The following is a 19107-nucleotide window of genomic DNA, read 5'->3' as shown; positions in this document are numbered from 1 at the left end:
ATAGCTGCATGTGCGCTGTCTCTTTTATTAGTGACATTAGATACACTTCAAAATAGGGTCTAGTCTGCAAAAACCCGTGCTTTTGCGCAGAGGTGCGAGGCTAAGTACCAGCACATCGTCGATGGCTTTCTGAAGCACCCACTGATGTCTGCCATCTAACAAGTAGTTCATGACTCGACACAGGGCTCTGCTTTGCTGTTGCTTTACTGCTGAACATTGTGCGCAATTTTAAGATATTGTCACGTGGTAGTGACGGTTGAGAAGGCAGCAAAACTGTGATTAACGAAACGAGCGTTTTATTGGGCGAACTTGTGCCTTCAAAAACGGGCTACACTCAAAGAAGGATGGTAGCGGCGAACACGATCGGCGGTCATCGAAAATCTGATGAGCGGGTCAAGTGCGTCGGCTTTTATACATCTGTTCTCGAATGTTCCAGAGCAATCGCTGGGACCCGGGTGCCTTCCATAAAGTTCCACATTATTCGCGTTGCGCACACATGCAATCAGATAACACAAGTTGCGGTGAAAGACAGTGGACGGAACCATCGATAACATTCCAGAAACTTCTTTTACATGCAGGCGCGTCCTGCGCTGTGCGATAACATTTGTTAGGCGGCGAGAAGTGGTCGCCCGATAAAGAAGTACACGTATCAATATGTTAACGGCTTGCTCTGTCTGGTGCAATCCAATTAATCCACTTACTGGCGGGCCCGATTCACCACATGCTCAGATAAGGGTTGTGCTTTGCGTTCCAAATGCAAATCTGGCTTCCAACTTTCTTTTTTTAATACAAGCAAGGATTTGCCACTTACGATCACTGTAATCATTAGAAAAACAGCATATAAACAACATTTCCGAAGCAGGCCTAATGGGCTAGCCCTTTGCCGGCAGTATTGATGCACCAGTTGCCATAGCAACAGCCAATCTAAAAGTCTCTTGGTGTACTGTTATGCTGCGCCAATAGAGGGGGCTGTGTGCACCACGGGGTTTGTTGAACTGGCCCTCGTTTCTTTATGCTTGTGTCTGCTCTTATCCCGTGTGAGCATTGTAAAGAGGAGGGCAGGAACGGAAATGTGAAACAGGCAAAGCTTTGGAGCTTTTGAACAGTACCAAGATCGCAGCCTTTGTAGGTGGGAAACGAGATGTCTCTAACTTTGGTGTTCTTGTGTGATTTTGAGCTCTTTTCTTGCCATCTGCACTCAGCAAAATTTTTTTTCTAGCTCTTCAAGCTTTCTTTGCGCATCCACTCGTATGTCAAACATAAAATTTAGCATAGTGGCGGCTCTATATGTACACCATTTAAAATTCTTGCTTGGTCCAAGGTGTAGTTGCAGGTCACCTTTAATGCACAGACATTAAATGGTTGAGTGCCCTGCCTTTTCCAGTGGAGCAGCGGCTGGAGGCCCAGCGACACCGGTGTGCACAGATGGAGCTGGAGCGACTTCAGCGCCAGGAGAGAGAGCAGTCCGAACGCGACCAGCAGGTCGAGGCACTCAAGTGTGAGGTGCTGCAGTTGCGCCAGGAGCTGCAGAAGATGCGTAGCATGCTTGCCAAGACCAGGTGTGTTTCACCTGTCTTTGTGTTTGTCTGCGTGCCCACTGGACAGAAAGGGTTAAGCGGGTCACTGAAGAGAAATGATTTTAGGTGTGTTAGTACCACAATATCAATACAGCAAGACTTTTTTAATTTGGAAAATTGGATATTTCGATGCCTCCTCTGGTCCCTGTAGGCATATGCATTATTTAGTGCAATCAAACTCTTGGAAATTCGGATGTATCTGGCCACACACTGTTTAATTCAGATAACTCCCGGAGTTCGAAGAGCACAGAGCACTGCAAATGTGCGACTCAAAAAGAGCAAAAACGGCGCAAGCATCCAACCGAAATGCAGTGGCAGAGTCTGCATTGCCATAGCCTTTTGACACGAAATCGTACGTCAATGCACGGCTGGTCGATAAAAGCGTGTTTAAAAGTGTTTATCTAGCGGCCGCGGTAAATGACAGCAACGCCGGAACACTTCGTCTCTATTTGTGCCTTTAAAAGGTCCCTGAAACGCTTCGAACAAATTTTGCGGATGCATAGGGCACAGCTATAGTAAATGATTCACACCAAAATTTGTGTAACGTGCCTCATATTAAGAGAGCTATGGATGATTACAAAGTACTCTCCTCCATAACCATGCATTTTTTCCTCAACTTGTTTACCGAGTGATTGGGGCTAAGCTCCGCCTTCACTGGCTCTGCGTCATGATGGGACGTTGTGCCGTCTACTTCTGGTTGTCTTGAAGCCAGCGCGCGAAGCCTCTCCAACCTCTGCCAGCCGCCTGGCGGTCAATCCCAAGCGACAGCTATCAAAGCAGCATGCGTTGCAAATATTCTGTCGCAGCGTCGAGACTGTCCAGTATTCCGGTAACCGCAGGCGAGCTGGTCGTTGTAACGTATGGGTGGAAGCGTGAACTGAAGCCTCTCCATACTGCCATTTTTTTCAGTGTATAAGTCACACCTATGTATAAGTCGCATCTCCTCAAAGCGGCAGTTTTTCTGAAAAACAAACAAACATGTATAGTCAAATCCGCTTATAACAATATTCAAGTGCCATGAAAATTGCATTGCTGTAACCGATAATTGCTATAGCTGGGTTGCATGAAAAAAAAAAAATCAAAATTGGGGGAATTGCAGAACTGATGTGATAAAAAAATAATGGCAGGGAGGCCAGTGCCTCTCCTTACCACTTATCTTCATCCGGACGCTGATTGTGTTCACTCGTTTAGTTGCTTCTTGGGCGCTCCAATTCCATATAACAGGCTGCGGCTGTCTGCAATAAAGAATGGCGCTGCTATAACAACTGCAAAGAGGTGTCACGGGTGGCAAGCGATATGTGAGCTCCGCCAAGGCATCGCTTTGGTGGTCCAAAAAGGGGCCTTTAAAAATTGCAAGAAGGCTGCCACGGCAGTCTATCAGCTTGAGAAATCCAGAAGAAAAGCTGAAGCGAGATCGCATCAAGGCATCTCGCCATGTACGTCTCACTGGCTTTCACGAGAAAACCCTATCGCTGCCAGCCGTGCATGCTTTACGCGAAGCTTGCTTACATCCTTCTCTAAGTCAAAACAGCACTGAAGGAACTGAAGCATCTGCTGGGCCTCCTGTGAAGACAACGTTGAGGCAGCCTGCCCTACCACGTCAGTGTTGTCGTCGCTATCTGATGCAAGCATGTTTGCGACGATTGCCTCATCAGTTAGAAGTACTTAGTTTCTAAATCTATAGTCGTGCACTTTCTTTTCATTGGCAACGTTGTGCATTGCCAATGATCAGTGGTCGAGTCAGCCATCTTACATTTTGGTGGCGAGTCATACGAGGCAAGAAACCACATGGCCAGGAATTACTTTGATACAACCAACAAAGGTGAATGCGAGCAACTTAATCCGTTAGCAGAATAGCGCTCAATAGGAGCCAGTGCAGCAACATGCAAGCAGCACAGTTGGTGTGGTCCATTGGTGTTTCGGAGGGTGGTGCAGTGTAGAGCTATGGGCGCAGCCTATTCGTGTTTGGAGGGGTGGAAGGGCGACAGGAAAGAGGCGCGCAGGGAAGGCTGGAAAATGAGCGTGCGGCGGCTGTTAGAGCAGCACCCATTATACAGTGGCAGGAATTTTATTCTTTTCATATTCAAGGAATTCGCATTTCACTACCTTTTGGGTCGGACACCCTGCAGCCAGACTTCATCATTTCAACCGATAATGCAGCATCGGGGCATTCTAGTAAGGGCGTTGTTTTGTCATGAAAAAAATTTAAAAGTCGACGGTGCAACTGCTTCTCATTGTCATAACCGATATATATTTAAAACCAGTATCGTTATAAGTGAGTGCGACTGTATATATCACACTGGTGTATAAAACGAACCTGTTCATTCGGTAAGCGATATAAAAAAAAATAGTGATGTTTCACTTTGTGAACACGGGTCACGTGCAAGCAATGGTATGGATACTCCATGGGCATTAGTGCTGTCGTGGTCGCTGTGATGCACTGTAACAAGTCCAAAGGCGATAACATTGTCCCCGCGCGCCATATGCTGCATGTGCGAGTGGAAGCGTGTGACAGTGAGATGAATCGCACACAAGGGAGGAAGGCGGGGAGGGAGGGGTGGTGGCTTGTACTCTGGTAGCAATTGCGTAGTCTTGAAAGGCCACATCTTGAAAGGGATCTGCAGATGCGACGACTTCGGAGCCGGTCGACTCAGCCCGCCGCCGCTTGCGTTGCTGCTCCGTCCTTCTTGCACTGTGCTCCGCAACTCCATCACGAGAAGAACCCCGCGCATTTCGTGTGGCCAAGTCATTATTGAAACCGATTTTGACAACAGTTTTTTTTCCAAAAAGCAACAGCTGTATATAAGTCACAGGACATGTAGAATGCATTGACGAAAATTTCGGGAAAAAGAAAAACTTCAACTTATACACAGGAAAATAGTGTACTGTTGCGGTGATGGAGCTTCACCGTAGACATATGTGAGCAGCCCGATCGGTCTGCACGGTCCAGCCACCTGGTGGCACAGAGCTTAACCAGCCAAAGAGCTAATATTGCTCTAACCGAGTGTAAAAAATTTCTAACAGTTAGGAAAGCAGTGTGCTCACGATTACGCCCCTGCCAAAAATTTAGACCAGCAGCAAAATAGAATACACTTTGTTACTGCTATATTAGTTCTGTGTTTGGTTGAGCCCTGTGCCACCAGGTGGCTGCACCGTGCAGATTGTTCACGTTTGTGCCCCCACTTATCCCATGAAATCGTTAGGGCCAGTCCACTTGTGCTTGCATTTACATTTACCCAAATACCGGAAATGCGAAACAGCAAGGAGGTTCAGCTTGTCCGGTATTCAAGTAAACGCATGCGGACAGGGCGTTGGGGTGGAGGCGTAAACAGAAATGGCCTGCATGGTGCAACCACCTGGTGGCACGGAGCTCAGACAGACAGCAACAGCTAATAATGCAGCAGCCAAGTGTATTTTATTTTGCACAGATCTTGGTGCCTATCGGATACTGACAGTCAGATGGGGTGCAGCCACTCTGCTCATCTGCTGCCTTGCAGAGGGACACGATGTCGCAGCTTGACATATTGCTAGTCACTACGTTTGCAGCCTGCATTGTAACAAGGGCAAGCCGTGGTGCTGGTGAAAAGAAAGATTGAGACCAACACTGACCACTGAGCTCTTGTCAAACCAGTGCACTAGCAGACGACACCTGCTGCATGCCAGAAGTCTTGAGGGCAGTGATAAATTGATCTTGTGCATTCTGTTTTTGTTACAGTAAAACCTCGTTAAACTGTACCCACTTATAAATAGTATCGTTTTAAAAGTAGTAAAGTCAAATACCCGACTGGCGGCCATTGAACATAGTGCGTTTTGTACCAGCATAAACCGTACCAGCTTATTGCATAAGTGTCGGTTAACATAGTGTTTAGACTTTTTGTCGCGAAATCACGGTGGTATGTCAGCCCAACAGAACGACGAGCCTCGGAGATTGGAACGGCTTCCAAACGCAAACGCAGAGGGCCCTTGGAAGGGTGAAGCCACATCAATATCAGCATCATTTCGGCACCGTGCCAGAGTCGGAATGTTGTGGCCCATGTTGTAGTGTCGTTCAGAATAGGAAGAAAAATTGGGCATCGTTCATGCTGTTGAACGTGCAATGAAGAAGTCTGTGCTGGCATGCATAGGGCAGCCAATAAATATACAATCGAAACCCGCAATAACGAAATCGCCGGGGAAAGCAAAACATTTCGCTTTTGCGGGAATTTCGTTAGCGCGAGAAAGAGGCAGAGAAGACAGGGAAAAGAATTCGCTTGCAAAAAAAACAATTTATTGCCAAAAGTCAGCTTACTTTGCCGAGCCTTGCCTTGCAGCAATTTTACTGCTCTTGACTCGCACTGCAAGAAATGGTCCATTGCCACGTCGTCATCATGCTCACCGAAGAATGATCGAATTACATCGAAGGCATTCAACACATCCCGCGGGTTCGCAGACCTCTCTTGATTTGGTGTCTGGTGGTCGTCGGCACCTTGGCAAACGCTACTTATGAAGACCTCATCAGTCATCTCTTCATGGACGACAACACCTTAATCCACGCGAACGAACTCATCGATGCTGAGGCCATCCGGAACACCATCTGTCACGGCAGAAAGTTCATCCCATGCGTGGGCCAGCGATGGCGGCACTGCGCCGTCAGCACTGTCAACTAGTGCACCTTCAGGCGAATCTTCTTGCGATGCCACTGGATCAGCGCATGATGCTTGCCGAGTGGCAATGAAGCCGGCATGATTAAAACAATTAGCTATCACGGCTGGCGACGTCGCAACCCATGCGGCAGCCATCATCTCAAGCGGCATGAACATGTCCACTACGGTGGGATGCTTCAACTGGAGGTTCAGCAGCAGACACTGAATCAGCCTCTCCTTGTAGGCACACTTGATGCTACGAATGACGCCTTGATCAAGCGGCTGCAGCACGGAAGTGCAGTTCGGTGGAAAAAAACCAAGTGCACGTTTCCCAGTTCTACGTCATCGACATGATGGGCACTGCAATTGTCCAAAAAAAGGCTGACCGATCTGCCTGCCTTCCGCATGTCCGTATCGAAGGCCTCGAGCCAGCTGCCAAATATGGCCCGGGTCATCCATGCCTTCAGGTTTGCGGTGTACTGTACGGGCAGCCGACGATTTCCCTTGAAGCAGCGGGGCTTCTTACTTCTGCTGATTACAAGCAGTGGCCGTTTATCTGTGCCGTCCATGTTGGTGCACAACAAAATTGTTACATGCCGCTTGCTGTGTTTCCCCCCGCGGCATTTCTGGCCTTTTAAGTCCAGGGTCTTCGATGGCAGCATCTCGTAGAATAAGGCCGTCTCAGCTGCGTTGTAAATGTCCGAGGGCTTGTACTGGTCCAATACTTCTTTGTTGGTCTGCAGCCACGACGACGTTGTCAAAGGGTCGGCGGCTGCTGCCTCCCCGGAAATGACATTGGCCACTATGTCGTGGCGGGCTTTGAAACAGCTCAACCAGCCAGGGCTAGCCTTAAAATCAGCGTGCCCGAGAATGCATGCGAAGTCCAGTGCTTTCTGCTGAAGAACTCTGCCAGACAGCGACACATTGTTGGCACGCTGTTCACAAAACCATGCAAACACCGCCTTGTCAACGTCTGGAAAAGCCGCAGCACTCACCGTTTTGTTTTTCGCACTCACACCATTTCCGAGCGCGCCGAGAATGGAGGCCTTGTTTTTCAGGATCGTCGATATCGAACTGCACGTAATTTCAAATTCTTCGGCGATATCCATTTTCTTCCTGCCCTTTTCAGCTTGGGCAATAATTTCAGCCTTATCCTGCAGTGTCATAAATTTCCTCTTTTTGGCTGGAGGCGGCATATTAGCAGGGCTGTCAAAGCAAGTGGCCCGATTGGCACAGAGACACACAATTGTCGCACTCTAGCACCAACAACACTGAGCACACGACCATGTGCGGCGGTACACAAAGACCACTGATACTAAAGCGTTATCCGGGTTATCGGAGCCTTCACGTGTAGTAGATGTCGATTTGGCTGCCACGCACACAGGCATTTCGCTCCGCATTTAGCACATGCTGTAATGGCACACAGGATTAAATAAAATGTGCTCACTGCGAGATCGCCTACGGTTCGTCTTTTTTTATTTGTATCATTTAAATGCTAATTGCATTTTTGGCCCGGACACTGCGCAGTCACCCGTTGCGACGGGCGAACGACCACCACCACCACCATCATCATCATCGCTGTCGTCTGTCGCGAGAGGTGGTGCGAGGCTTTTTTTATTGTAAACAATGATGGCGGTGGCCATGCAAGTGTGCTGTGGCGGTAGTTAATGCAATTTAAGCGCACAACGAATGCATTTGAGCAGTTTCCGGACACAACTAGTGTTACATGAGTAGATTATTTGCGGACTGTCATTTCAGAATATTTCGTTGATGAGGGATTGCTATCGAAAAAAGTTTCGTTGTTGCGAGATAGGAAATGCATTGACTCCTATGGCTGTTCGTCTGGGATCCGAAAATATTTTGTTGCGGCGAGAATTTCGTTCCCTCGGGATTTCGTTACCGCGGGTTTTGACTGTAGTGCAAAGCCAATAGTGCAAACAGTGCAGCCGATAAAGGCACGCGGAGTTCCGTTTGCCAACATGGCTGCCTTGGAATTTGTCGCTGATTTCTGCACTTGGACATTGCTTTTTGTATTCTTCTTACACATTATTTAGACATTTCGCATATTCAAGAACTCTTCGAATGCAGCCGTCTGCGTCAGATTTATCAAAGTGGTGCACTTAATTACGTCGACATCTACAACCGCAGATTGTTGCTATCATCAAATATTCTGAAAAAGATGCATTGCCGATATTAAATAACATTGACGCGTAGGAAAATGTTGTCACGTGGTCGTGACGTCAAAGAACACAGTAGCAATACTGTGAAACACAAAACTAACTTTTATTGGGCGAACCTGTGCCCACAAAAGAGGCTACACTTATAGCACAACGATAGCGGCGAACACGGTCGGCGATCGGCGAAAATCTGATCAGCAGGTCAAGCGCGTCGGCTTTTATACAGCAGTCATCGAATGTTCCAGATTAATCGTTGGGACCCGCATGCCTTCTACAAAGTTCTACACCATTCGTGTCAAGCGATGAAATCAGATAACACAAGGTTCGGCGACAACTGACAGCGGATACAAGCATCGATAACTTTTCAGAAACTTCGGATACATGTAGGCGCGTCCCGCGCTGTGCGAGATAACATTTGATAGGCGGCAAAACATGTCGCCTGATAAAGACAAGTACACGTGTCAATACCCCCCTCTTAAAAAGCATCGATCCGATGCTGCAAACAAACGAAAGTAATAAATAAGCTCTCTTAGCAAAGAAAAAACAAAATAAGGAAAGTTCGTTAGCGTCCGTAAAACGTTTAAGACGCACCACGCGGACCACTTCAGGTCGTGCGTGACGTCGCTGTGAATGCGAAATGCCCTCTGGCACGACCTCATAGTCCAGTGCGCCAATACGTCGGATGACCTTGTAGGGTCCGAAATAGCGTCGCAATAGTTTCTCACTCAGTCCTCGTCGGCGTGTCGGGGTCCATACCCAAACACGGTCGCCGGGCTGGTACTCGACGAAGCGTCGTCAGAGGTTGTAGTGTCGGCTGTCGGTCCTCTGCTGGTTCTTGATTCGCAGGCGGGCGAGCTGTCGGGCTTCTTCGGCGCGCTGGAGATAGGTAGCGACGTCAAGATTCTCTTCGTCAGTTACGTGCAGCAGCATGGCGTCGAGCGTCGTCGTCGGGTTTCTGCCGTAAACCAACTTGAACGGCGTGATCTGTGTTGTTTCTTGCACCACCGTGTTGTAAGCGAATGTTACGTACGGCAGGACGGCATCCCAGGTCTTGTGTTGGACAACGACGTACATTGCTAGCATGTTGGCGAGGGTCCTATTCAGCCGCTCCGTAAGACCATTCGTCTGTGGGTGGTAGGCAGTTGTCCTCCTGTGCCTTGTCTGACTGTATTGCAGAATGGCCTGGGTGAGCTCCGCTGTAAAGGCCGTTCCTCTGTCGGTGATGAGGACTTCTGGGGCACCATGTCGCAGCAGGATGTTTTCGACAAAGAGTTCCGCTGCTACGGCGGCGCTACCTTTCGGCAGTGCTTTAGTTTCAGCGAAGCGGGTGAGGTAGTCCGTCGCCACAACGATCCACTTATTTCCGGTTGTTGACGTCGGAAAGGGTCCCAACAAGTCCATCCCGATCTGTTGGAATGGTCGGCAAAGAGGCTCGATTGGCTGTAGTAATCCGGCTAGTCTTGTCGGTGGTGTCTTGTGTCGCTGACAGTCTTGGCATGTTCTGACATAACGGGCGACGTCGGCGGTCAGGCGCGGCCAATAATACCTTTCCTGTATCCTCGACAGCGTCCGGGAGAATCCAAGGTGCCCAGCGGTTTGATCATCGTGTAGGGCGTGCAATACTTCTGGACGCTGTCCTGATGGGACAACAAGAAGGTAGTTGGCGCGGACTGGTGAGAAGTTCTTCTTTACGAGTAGGTTGTTTTGAAGCGAGAACAAAGATAATCCTCGCTTAAATGCCCTAGGGACAACGTCGGTGTGCCCTTCCAAATACTCGATGAGGTTTTTCAACTCTGGGTCTGCACGCTGCTGTTCAGCGAAGTCTTCTGCGCTTAAAATACCGAGGAAGGCGTCATCATCTTCCTCATCTTGCGGCGGCGAGTCAATGGGGGCGCTTGATAGGCAATCGGCATCAGAGTGTTTTCGTCCGGACTCCTTAGGTTACAGTGATATCATATTCTTGCAGTCTTAGGTTCCACCGCGCCAGCCGTCCTGAAGGATCCTTTAAATTCGCTAGCCAACACAAAGCGTCATGGTTGCTGACGACTTTGAATGGCCTGCCATATAGGTACGGGCGAAATTTCGCTGTAGCCCAAACGATGGCGAGGCATTCCTTTTCGGTTGTAGAATAATTGCCTTCCGCTTTTGACAACGACCGGCTAGCGTAAGCTATCACGTGTTCATGACCATCTTTTCTCTTTACTAGCACGGCACCGAGGCCTAGACTACTGACGTCAGTATGAACTTCTGTATCGGCGTACTCGTCGAAGTGAGCAAGTACCGGCGGCGACTGCATGCGTCGTTTGAGTTTTTGAAATGCGTCAGCCTTCGGCGTTTCCCACTTGAACTCGACGTCACATTTAGTTAGGTGTGTCAGCGGCTCAGCGATACGTGAAAAATCCTTGACAAATCGCCTGTAGTAGGCACACATGCCAAGAAATCTACGCACTGCCTTCTTGTCGATGGGCTGCGGGAACTTTGCAATGGCAGCTGTCTTCTGCGGGTCGGGGTGAACTCCAGACTTGCTGATGACGTGGCCTAGGAACAGAAGCTCATCGTAAGCGAAGCGGCACTTTTCTGGCTTCAGAGTGAGCCCTGATGACTTGATGGCCTCTAATACTGTAGCAAGCCACTTAAGGTGATCTTTGAAATTTCCAGCAAAGACGATGACGTCATCCAAGTAAACAAGGCAGGTCCTCCACTTCAATCCTGCTGACACTGTGTCCATGACGCACTGGAAAGTTGCAGGTGCCGAGCAGAGTCCGAATGGCATTATTTTGAACTCGTAGAGTCCGTCTGGCGTGATGAAGGCGGTCTTTTCGCGATCTCTTTCGTCGACTTCTATTTGCCAGTAGCCAGACTTGAGATCCATCGATGAGAAGTATTTTGCGTTGCAGAGCCGATCTAATGCGTCGTCTATCCGTGGTAGGGGGTACACATCCTTCTTTGTGATTTTGTTCAGTCAACGATAATAGACGCAGAAACGTAAGGTGCCGTCCTTTTTCTTTACCAAGACAACAGGGGATGCCCACGGGCTTTTCGATGGCTGGATCATGTCGTCGCGCAGCATTTCGTCGACTTGTTGTCTTATAGCTTCACATTCTCGCGGCAAAACTCTGTAAGGGCTCTGGCGGAGTGGTCGAGCGCTCTCCTCGGTTATTATGCGATGCTTGGCGACTGGTGTTTGTCGAATCCTCGATGACGTCGGAAAGCAGCCTTTGTATCGTTGGAGCAGACTTCTGAGCTGCTGTGGCTTAATCACGGGAAGACTTGGAATAATGTCATAATCTGGTTCGGGAACCATGGTCATTGGGGTAGATGCGGCGGAATCCGAGAGGACAAACACATTACTGGTTTCCAGGATTTCCTCGATGTACGCGATCGTCGTGCCCTTGTTGATGTGCTTGAACTCCTGGCTGAAGTTCGTCAGCAACACTTCAGTTTTCCCTCCATGAAGTCGAGCGATCCCTCTTGCGACGCAAATTTCACGGTCTAGCAGTAGACGTTGGTCACCCTCGATGACGCCTTCTACGTCGGCAGGCGTTCTGGTGCCTACGGATATGACAATGCTGGAGCGAGGCGGGATGCTGACTTGACTTTCGAGCACACTTAAGGCATGGTGACTACTAGAGCTCTCTGGCGGTATCGCTCGATCTTCCGACAGCGTTATGGACTTCGACTTCAGGTCAATGATTGCGCCGTGTTGGTTCAGGAAGTCCATGCCGAGAATGACGTCTCGCGAACACTGCTGGAGGATAACGAAGGTGGCAGGGTAAGTCCGGTCATGAACAGTAATTCTTGCCGTGCAGATTCCAGTTGGCGTAATGAGGTGACCTCCAGCGGTCTGAATTTGGGGACCCTCCCATGCAGTCTTAACCTTCTTCATCTGGGCAGCGATGTGTCCACTCATTACAGAGTAATCGGCCCCTGTGTCGACTAAGGCAGTGACTGTGTGGCCGTCGAGAAGCACGTCGAGGTCGGTGGTTCTTTGTCTGGCGTTGCAGTCGGGTCTTGGCGTCAGTTCACGGCTGCGTCGTGTTGAACTGAAGCTGGAACGTTGCGTCGTCAAGTCGTCTTTCGTCGGTGTAGTCTTGGCTTCCCGACTTCGGGACGGCGGCGGGACGGCGGCCCCGGGCTGGGCCGGTGTATGGTCGGCGCTGCGGCGACAGGTAGCGGCCTGGTGACAGCGAACGGGACGGTCGTCGAGGGCTCCACTGAGTGGCGGCGAGGTAATCGGCGATGTCACGTGGGCGCTCTCCAAGCTGTGGACGCGGCGCGTTGATGGCGAACCCTCTCATTCCCATATCGCGGTATGGGCATCGGCGATACAGATGGCCGGCTTCTCCGCAGTGATAGTAGAGCGGGCAGTGGTCGGGGGCTCGCCAAATGTCTGTCTTTCTCGGGTAGCTGCGCTGGGCGACGGGTGGGCGTGATGGCGGCGGCGGTCGACGGAATTGCGGCGTTGCAGGGCCCTGGTGCGGTCGTGGAGGGGGACCTTGACGGCGGGTGACGGCGGCGTAGGTCATCGCTTCTGGCTGGGGCTGCGATGTTGTAACTCGGGAACTCCGAGCGATCGCTGAACTTCTGCTTTGACAATTTCGGCGACCGTGGCCACTTGAGGTTGCGATGACGGGAAGATCCTTTGAAGCTCCTCTCATACGATTGCCCTGATGGTCTCGTGCAGGTCGTCGGCGGCCAGTGACTGAACTCCGGCGGAGTTTGTCGAGCTCGTGCGGCGGTTGAATTGCCTGTTCCGCATTTCGAGTGTCTTCTCAATGCTCGTGGCCTCGCGAAGGAACTCTTCTACGGTCGTCGGTGGGCTTCATATCATTGCGCCGAAAAGTTCCTCCTTTACACCACGCATCAGCAGGCGGACTTTCTTCTCCTCGGACATTTCCGGGTCGGCGTGGCGGAACAGACGGCTCATTTCCTCAGTGAAGATCGCAATTGTCTCATTCGGCAGCTGCGCTCTGGTCTCCAGTAGAGCTTGGGCTCGCTCTTTTTGCACGACGCTTGTAAATGTTTGCAGGAAGCCGCTACAGAAAAGTTCCCAGGTCGTTAAGGTGGCTTCTCTGTTCTCGAACCACGTCCTGGCCGCGTCTTCCAATGCGAAAAAGACATATCGCAGTTTGTCGTCGCTGTTCCAGTTGTGAAACGTAGCGACCCTCTCGTACGTCTCAAGCCAGCTTTCCGGGTCCTCGAAAGTTGAACCGCGGAACGTCGGAGGCTCCCTGGGCTGCTGCAGCACGACGGGGGACGTTGGGGCTGCCATTGGGGTGGACTTGGTGGCAATCTTCCTGTTCGTCTCAGGTAGAAGTCCGTGCTCTGGGGGCAGTCCTTGCAGTCGGCAGCTAGCACGCTGGTCTTGGGCGACGTTGGTTTTGTCGTCGGGCTTCGGGCTTGGATCGCGGCTTTGCGGGGGCGTTCGGTACATGAACGCACAAGCACCTCCACCAGATGTCACGTGGTCGTGACGTCAAAGAAAACAGTAGCAATACTGTTAAACACAATACTAACTTTTATTGGGCGAACCTGTGCCCACAAAAGAGGCTACACTTATAGCACAACGATAGCGGCGAACACGGTCGGCGATCGGCGAAAATCTGATCAGCAGGTCAAGCGCGTCGGCTTTTATACAGCAGTCATCGAATGTTCCAGATTAATCGTTGGGACCCGCATGCCTTCTGAAAAGTTCTACACCATTCGTGTCAAGCGATGAAATCAGATAACACAAGGTTCGGCGACAACTGACAGCAGATAGAAGCATCGATAACTTTTCAGAAACTTCCGATACATGTAGGCGTGTCCCGCGCTGTGCGAGATAACATTTGTTAGGCGGCAAAACGTGTCGCCCGATAAAGACAAGTACACGTGTCAATATACATATCTGCACATATGGGCCAAGTTGTTACACGCCGAACCGAGTTAATATGAGCGGCCGAACCACTTAAACAATCGCAGCTGTGATCCAGAGACATATATTACGGGCTGTTAATTTATTACTGATTCTCGCCGTTCTTTAACTCCATCGTAGTCAGTTTGCATGTGCCATAGAGCATTATTAGATAAAACTGTGCTCACATAAGTGCTAGTTTCTAGGCTGTGTTGTTCTCTAGCGAAAACGTGCGGGTGCCATCGCTCGCTTTGCGTTAGTATAACTGAGCGAGGCGGTTTATGGTGCTGTATACCGAATGCACAGTCTCTTGTTTACTGCTTCATGCAGAGGCAAACAGTGCGTCTCAGAAATTGAGAAATGTGTCTGCAGAGCAACGCGTACAGACCCACCCATTTACGTATATTGAATGTGACCGACAGCCTACAGGTACAGGTGACGTATACAGATGTTGGCACCGCGCTGTGTCGCTGCTTGCCGCTCATTATGCGCTGTGCAAAGTGAAGTGTAGTTGATTTCAAATCGTTAAGGCCAGTATGGAACTATAGCAGCAGTTTCGTTTGACCTAACTGCTTGCATTTCAGTTCAGGTCCGCCGGTAGCGGGTGCACGAACTCGATGCCGCCAGGCTTAGCCTTCGCTGAACAGGATCATCATTGGCTCAAGCTTCATGGGGACAGCTCGAGAGGTTTGAAGCTTGTGCATTTCAACTTGGTAGGCGTGTTTGACTCATTTTGTCGGTTCGATGGCCGATTGTGCAGGTTTCGGTCGACTTATGGTCGGTACGCTGATTTTGCCAGTGCTTTTAACAAGAAAGCCTGTCGCAGTACGACTCATGCTCATCGGTTGCGTCGTTGTCGACCTGGTATGATAAAATAGTTTCAGTGATGCACAACAGTCGGTCAATATTGTGAGCGTCTTGTCGGTCTCATATCGACCTAGTGTTACCCCTTAAAAGTACGTGAACTATGGTGTGTGCTGCCACGACCAGCAAGTGAGGACCGACGCTGCAAGAAGACTTCGTCAACAACGTGATGTTTTTAAGTGTTGCCCAAGTGTAACGCATGGGTTTTTCATTAAATTTGCTAGCCATCAATGAAACACAGCAACTATTTGGCTCACGGTGCAGTCCGGACAACTCGGATGATGCCCCGGCCGCTTTCTCTTTTAATGTGGAGTTGCAGTCTTACGCTACGCATGTTTTCGGCACCGCACCGATTCTGAGCTACCAGTAGAGTTTCAACTTTAATACATGGCACGAGTGTTTGCAGCAGCGCGCGTCCGAGTGTTTTTTTTTTTTTTTCCGGGGGACTATTTGGTGCGTGGTCACGCGTGCCACCCTTCCAAAACGTTTCACGACTAATCTTCTAGGGCAGGGAGCATGCGCCGTTGTGCCATGATAAAGGCAGATTGTCACGGGACATGTTTCTTTTCATTATAGTACATGCATGCACCCGCCGTCTCCTGTCGCAGCACGGGCACCAGTACGCCTAATAAGTGTACTGGCAGGCCTTCAGGGCAATTTCAGACATGCCTGTGACGATTTGAACCCTTGGGGCAGTAAAAGGCATGCATTCATTTTTTTTTGGCACTGCCCGATTTTTCTGACATTTCTGCGGCCCCTAGGGAGTCTAAAAAATCGGTGATTGACTAATTTGTAAACACGTTTGAATAAATCTTGTGGAGCTTCCAGCTCATTTGTTAATTCAGTGCGAATGTGCCACTGCAGGTAAGTCCTCCGTTCAGTTAGCTTCCTTTCTTCTTTTAATTCGAACAGGTTTTTGGGCCCCTTTGAGTTGGAATTATAGAGATTCGACTATAATAAATTAAATTTTTTACACGGAGCACTGAGATGCGTCAATTAATGATGAGAAGGACCTACCCTAACGACTCGGTACATTTGTACAAAATCGTTGAAATCGTTTCATGGTCCCTTTAAAGCCTTTATTGTTGCGTTTACTGCCGCATATAACACCGCATCGGCCGCGTGCCGTCATAACTGCATAGTCTCCATCCGTTCGGCAGCAACTGGGGTTTCGTCTGCACTTGTTGCTGCAAACGCAGTTTCATTTCGACTTTGCGCATGCATTGTCTGCTTGGCTTCAGAACCGCAAGGTTGCCACCCACGATTGCGTCAGTAGCGGCCGTGGATTCGGCCGCAGTGGTTGTGGCTAACAGTAGTTTTGAAATGACTCTGTGCAAAGCTGTCGAGGATAAAGAGCACCGGCTATATTGAGATGGATAGACCATCTGTTGGGCAGCAGCTCAGTGGCTGAAAAGTAACCGAGATGTCTGCACAGTAGTAAAAAGCATCTCGGATGAAGACTCGTGTTGAGGCCATTCTGCAGTCGCGAGGCCCTCGCCGCTGTGAGTGCTAATCAGTCACGAGATGACCAGAATTGCAGCTTCCGCACTGCTATTGTGCAAAATAGAAACGGGATTTGCTGATTCATTCAGTAAGAAGCATGTTGACGTAGCAAGCATTTTTTGTTTTCTTGATACCTTCGATAATTATACATTCGGTTGATTTGTACATTTTTTTTAGGTCCCTGGAAATCCGAAAATTAACAAAGTTTTCCTGTGCAGCATAGAATACTCGTAGCATAAGTCGTCGAAGACGCGAATATCTGTGCTACAAGAAGTACCCCACTCTAAGCTAAACATTTTTCAAAGGCTACATTCATAGCAAAACATGTAGCCTAAGTGTGGGGATGCGTGACTCTCACGCCTCCCCTGAGGTCTAGTTTTCCCGCATAGCTCGTCTCCTGCAGGGCGGCTTCGCCCGCCGCGTGGCCTGGCGCCTGCGGCGGTCGGAGTGGTTGAAGCGCAGTGCGAGAGATGGCGCGAGTGTTGCGCTGCTAACGCCGCCGACAGGCGAGGTTACTTGGGCGCCGAAAGGAAGGCGCTTGCTCTCTTTGGGACGGGACAGCAAGCGGTACGGACGTGCCGCGCGTGCGCCAACCCATGCTTCTGCGAGACCGCCTCGCGTGGCCGCCTTCGAATGCGCCACCGTTGGCGTGACTGTACACGCGAACGACCAGGCGTTTGAATCCAGCATGGGGCGAACATATTCGCTCGCTATCCGGTCGCGGTAAGTCGGACTTCTGGGTTTGTTGCGCGCCCATGGGCATGTTTTGTGTATAGCAACTCGGCTAGCAGGCATTGATCTATGAAAGGTGCAATAAATGCCCTTGTGAGTGTTTGCACTACTGTGTTGTCCTTCCTTTGTCCCAAGAGTACGGAGAACCCCACATCTGGCACCCAACGTGGGGCCAAAGTGTAGGGCCAGCGTGGATTTTGTTCCCTAGCGTTGGCGGCGTGCTTTCTTGAGCGAGGTGACGGTGGCTGTAGTGTGTTTGAACATGTGAACATGCTAAGCCTTTTCGCAAGTGTTTTTTTTAATGACATTCGTCAGTACGAGAGCAACGTGGTCTGCATCCTGGGAGAGCGAGGCTTAGCGCCTGCGGAGGAATGGCAAGCCTGAAGCGAGTGAGTACGGAAGCCTCTTGGGTGGTCTGAATTTCTTGTGTAAATAGCTTCTTCTATCTCTTTGACTCGGATGAAGTTGCGGCTCTGGGAACCGGGTGGCCGCAGGCTACGGGTGCCACTATGGGCTGACTGGTATTGCGGCCTAGCACTGGGCGCTCCGACACCGTCTGGGACGGTGGGCGCCGTCAACTCGGATGCTGTGTGCACCAAGTGGAGTAGGACCACCTAACAGAGCTGACGTCTCCTCGCGGCTGCCTGTTTTGCGCTCATTTTGAGTGTTGTTTTTGGATGCCGGTTGGTGTCAGGGTAGTGACGCTTTAGGCCTAAGGCTTTACGAAGCTGCCTGTCGCAGGTGGAGAGACACAACCTGGTGGACCGTGGCGTTGAGGTGTTGCACTTTGCTTTCCTCATTCTATTTAGCCTCGCACGAATTGAAATTACTCGTTCGACTCAAGGAAGCGAGCTTTGTTCACGTGAACTTAGCATTTGTGTAGCTGCCCGATCTTTTGCTAGCCGAGTTGAACATCGTACCACGTGGGCGATGCGCATGCAGAATTCCTCTCCCTTGCACTACTTTAGTGTTTGCCGAGTGTGTTGAGTGTATGCAGTTTGATTGGAGTCACCCCTGGTTTGCCGTCACCCGCACATCGTCTGCGCTGCTGCTCCGGACTACGATTGAGCCATCCCGGGCAATGGTGATGCTGTGCCAGTTCGGCGCAGCGACTTCGGTGGCCTCCTGTATCCAGCTCACAACCCTCGACGGCGGACAAAGGAGCAGGCGGTCACTGACAGCTACGGCGGCTTTTGCCAGCAGGGCGTGTCGGCGCGAGTGACGTTTGCTCGTACTGACTACTGCGTCATCGTTTCCGGAGTCCTGGCCCGGAATCGTGCCGTCGAGTCTGCAAAGCTGCTGCTGTGACCGGCGGACGCCAGCGGTGTACCCAGGGACAATGTCGGCTCGCATGCTATGGACAGTGTGTGGACATTTCTTCGGCGCGGCCACTGTTGCGTGTACTATCTTGTTCGCGAAGCACGTGTTGATGTTAGACTGTGTGACATGTTTCGCCGGAATATGTAGTGACCTAAGGTTGGAGGGATGTGGGGATGCGTGACTCTCACGCCTCCCCTGAGATCTAGTTTTCCCGCATAGCTCGTCTCCTGCAGGGCGGCTTCGCCCGCCGCGTGGCCTGGCGCCTGCGGCGGTCGGAGTGGTTGAAGCGCAGTGCGAGAGATGGCGCGAGTGTTGCGCTGCTAACGCCGCCAACAGGCGAGGTTACTTGGGCACCGAAAGGAAGGCGCTTGCTCTCTTTGGGACGGGACAGCAAGCGGTACGGACGTGCCGCGTGTGCG

The 19107-nt window shown here is 50.5% G+C and overlaps 1 protein-coding gene across 3 annotated transcripts in view; it reads left to right on the top strand.

Annotated features, from left to right (window-relative positions):
* Nucleotides 1-19107, top strand: part of LOC139048144 (mitotic checkpoint serine/threonine-protein kinase BUB1-like) — a 373386-nt gene that overhangs the window by 163498 nt on the left and 190781 nt on the right. For all 3 annotated transcript variants that reach the window (XM_070522664.1, XM_070522663.1, XM_070522665.1), the window contains one exon: nucleotides 1385-1559. In XM_070522664.1, the coding sequence (XP_070378765.1) occupies nucleotides 1385-1559 (175 nt within the window). The remainder of the gene's footprint in view (nucleotides 1-1384; nucleotides 1560-19107) is intronic.

The sequence above is a fragment of the Dermacentor albipictus genome, chromosome 7 (genome assembly GCF_038994185.2).
Source record: "Dermacentor albipictus isolate Rhodes 1998 colony chromosome 7, USDA_Dalb.pri_finalv2, whole genome shotgun sequence".
Lineage (NCBI taxonomy): Eukaryota > Metazoa > Arthropoda > Arachnida > Ixodida > Ixodidae > Dermacentor > Dermacentor albipictus.
The sequence above is the reverse complement of the archived record's forward strand: the minus strand, read 5'-3'. Positions and strand labels throughout refer to the sequence as shown.